This window comes from Babylonia areolata, chromosome 21, assembly GCF_041734735.1.
Source record: "Babylonia areolata isolate BAREFJ2019XMU chromosome 21, ASM4173473v1, whole genome shotgun sequence".
Taxonomy (NCBI): Eukaryota; Metazoa; Mollusca; class Gastropoda; order Neogastropoda; family Buccinidae; genus Babylonia; species Babylonia areolata.
This window is the reverse complement of record NC_134896.1, coordinates 6,129,931-6,132,430: the sequence shown is the minus strand read 5'-3', so window position 1 is coordinate 6,132,430 and position 2,500 is coordinate 6,129,931. Positions and strand designations below refer to the sequence as shown.

Sequence of the window (2,500 nt, the reverse complement as noted above, 5' to 3'; positions counted from 1 at the left end):
CCACATACAAAACCACACGCATGCGCATGTGCGTGCGCGAGCACATACACACACACAAAATACACATGCATGTATTTATGTACACATACATATATATGTGTACACACATTGTCAAGCACAGCTCACACAAAAGAAGAGAACCTGGAACAACTGAACTTATTGCTGAGGGAAGAGGTGAGTTTTGAGACCAGATTTGGATGGGCACAATAGCCAAATGGTTAAAGCGTTGGACTTTCAATCTGAGGGTCCTCACTCCTGGGTTCGAATCACGGTGACGGCGTCTGGTGGGTAAAGGGTGGAGATTTTTACGATCTCCCAGGTCAACATATGTGCAGACCTGCCAGTGCCTGAACCCCCTTTGTGTGTATACGCAAGCAGAAGATCATGTTAAAGATCCTGTAATCCATATCAGCGTTCGGTGGGTTATGGAAACAAGAATATACCCAGCATGTACACCCCCGAAAACAGAGTGTGGCTGCCTACATGGTGGGGTAAAAAAGCGGCCATACACGTAAAAGCCCACTGGCATACATGCGAGTGAGCGTTGGAGTTACAGCCCACAAACGAAGAAGAAGAAGAAGGAGACCAGATTTGAAAACTGCAAGGGAGTCAGAATGACGGAGGTTGTCAGGGAGCTTGTTCCACGTCTTTGGCGATTGAAAAGAAAACAATCTGCGCCCATAGGTCTTACTACTGACGTGAGGTATCCTGAGAAGTCGAGTATCAGAGGAAGAATGGAGCTGATCTGATACGGAGCATATCTAATACGTGTGTGTGTGTGTGTGTGTGTGTGTGTGTGTGTAGGTATTCTGGTGACAGCCTCCAAGTCGAAGGACAACAGCTACAGCTACAGCACAGTGCTGGTGGTGTTACTGACTGAGTGCCTCAAACTGCTGGCTGCTGTCGGCCTCTACCTCAAAGAGTGAATACACTGTGTTGTGTTGTCATTCATTGTATTGTGTTGTCATGTCATGTGTTGTAATGTGCTGTTGAGTGCCTCAAACTGCTGGCTGCTGTCGGCCTCTACCTCAAAGAGTGAATACACTGTGTTGTGTTGTCATTCATTGTATTGTGTTGTCATGTCATGTGTTGTAATGTGCTGTTGAGTGCCTCAAACTGCTGGCTGCTGTCGGCCTCTACCTCAAAGAGTGAATACACTGTCTTGTGTTGTCATTCATTGTATTGTGTTGTCATGTCATGTGTTGTAATGTGCTGTTGAGTGCCTCAAACTGCTGGCTGCTGTCGGCCTCTACCTCAAAGAGTGAATACACTGCCACTCATTATATTGTGTTGTCATGTCATGTGTTGTAATGTGCTGTTGAGTGCCTCAAACTGCTGGCTGCTGTCGGCCTCTACCTCAAAGAGTGAATACACTGCCACTCATTATATTGTGTTGTCATGTAATGTGTTGTAATGTGCTGTTGAGTGCCTCAAACTGCTGGCTGCTGTCGGCCTCTACCTCAAAGAGTGAATACACTGTCTTGTGTTGTCATTCATTGTATTGTGTTGTCATGTAATGTGTTGTAATGTGCTGTTGAGTGCCTCAAACTGCTGGCTGCTGTCGGCCTCTTCCTCAAAGAGTGAATACACTGTGTTGTGTTGTCATTCATTGTATTGTGTTGTCATGTGCTGTTGAGTGCCTCAAACTGCTGGCTGCTGTCGGCCTCTACCTCAAAGAGTGAATACACTGTGTTGTGTTGTCATTCATTGTATTGTGTTGTCATGTCATGTGTTGTAATGTGCTGTTGAGTGCCTCAAACTGCTGGCTGCTGTCGGCCTCTACCTCAAAGAGTGAATACACTGTGTTGTGTTGTCATTCATTGTATTGTGTTGTCATGTCATGTGTTGTAATGTGCTGTTGAGTGCCTCAAACTGCTGGCTGCTGTCGGCCTCTACCTCAAAGAGTGAATACACTGTGTTGTGTTGTCATTCATTGTATTGTGTTGTCATGTCATGTGTTGTAATGTGCTGTTGAGTGCCTCAAACTGCTGGCTGCTGTCGGCCTCTACCTCAAAGAGTGAATACACTGTGTTGTGTTGTCATTCATTGTATTGTGTTGTCATGTAATGTGTTGTAATGTGCTGTTGAGTGCCTCAAACTGCTGGCTGCTGTCGGCCTCTGCCTCAAAGAGTGAATACACTGTGTTGTGTTGTCATTCATTGTATTGTGTTGTCATGTAATGTGTTATAATGTGCTGTTGAGTGCCTCAAACTGCTGGCTGCTGTCGGCCTCTGCCTCAAAGAGTGAATACACGGTGTTGTGTTGTCATTCATTGTATTGTGTTGTCATGTCATGTGTTGTAATGTGCTGTTGAGTGCCTCAAACTGCTGGCTGCTGTCGGCCTCTACCTCAAAGAGTGAATACACTGTGTTGTGTTGTCATTCATTGTATTGTGTTGTCATGTAATGTGTTGTAATGTGCTGTTGAGTGCCTCAAACTGCTGGCTGCTGTCGGCCTCTACCTCAAAGAGTGAATACACTGTCTTGTGTTGTCATTCATT

At 45.4% G+C, this 2,500-nt stretch overlaps 1 protein-coding gene across 2 annotated transcripts in view; it reads left to right on the top strand.

Moving 5' to 3' along the window:
* LOC143295934 (UDP-galactose transporter senju-like) overlaps positions 1-2,500 on the top strand; it is a 39,303-nt gene that overhangs the window by 6,612 nt on the left and 30,191 nt on the right. For both annotated transcript variants that reach the window (XM_076607620.1, XM_076607621.1), the window contains exon 2: positions 805-922. In XM_076607620.1, coding sequence (XP_076463735.1) covers positions 805-922 — 118 coding nt within the window. The remainder of the gene's footprint in view (positions 1-804; positions 923-2,500) is intronic.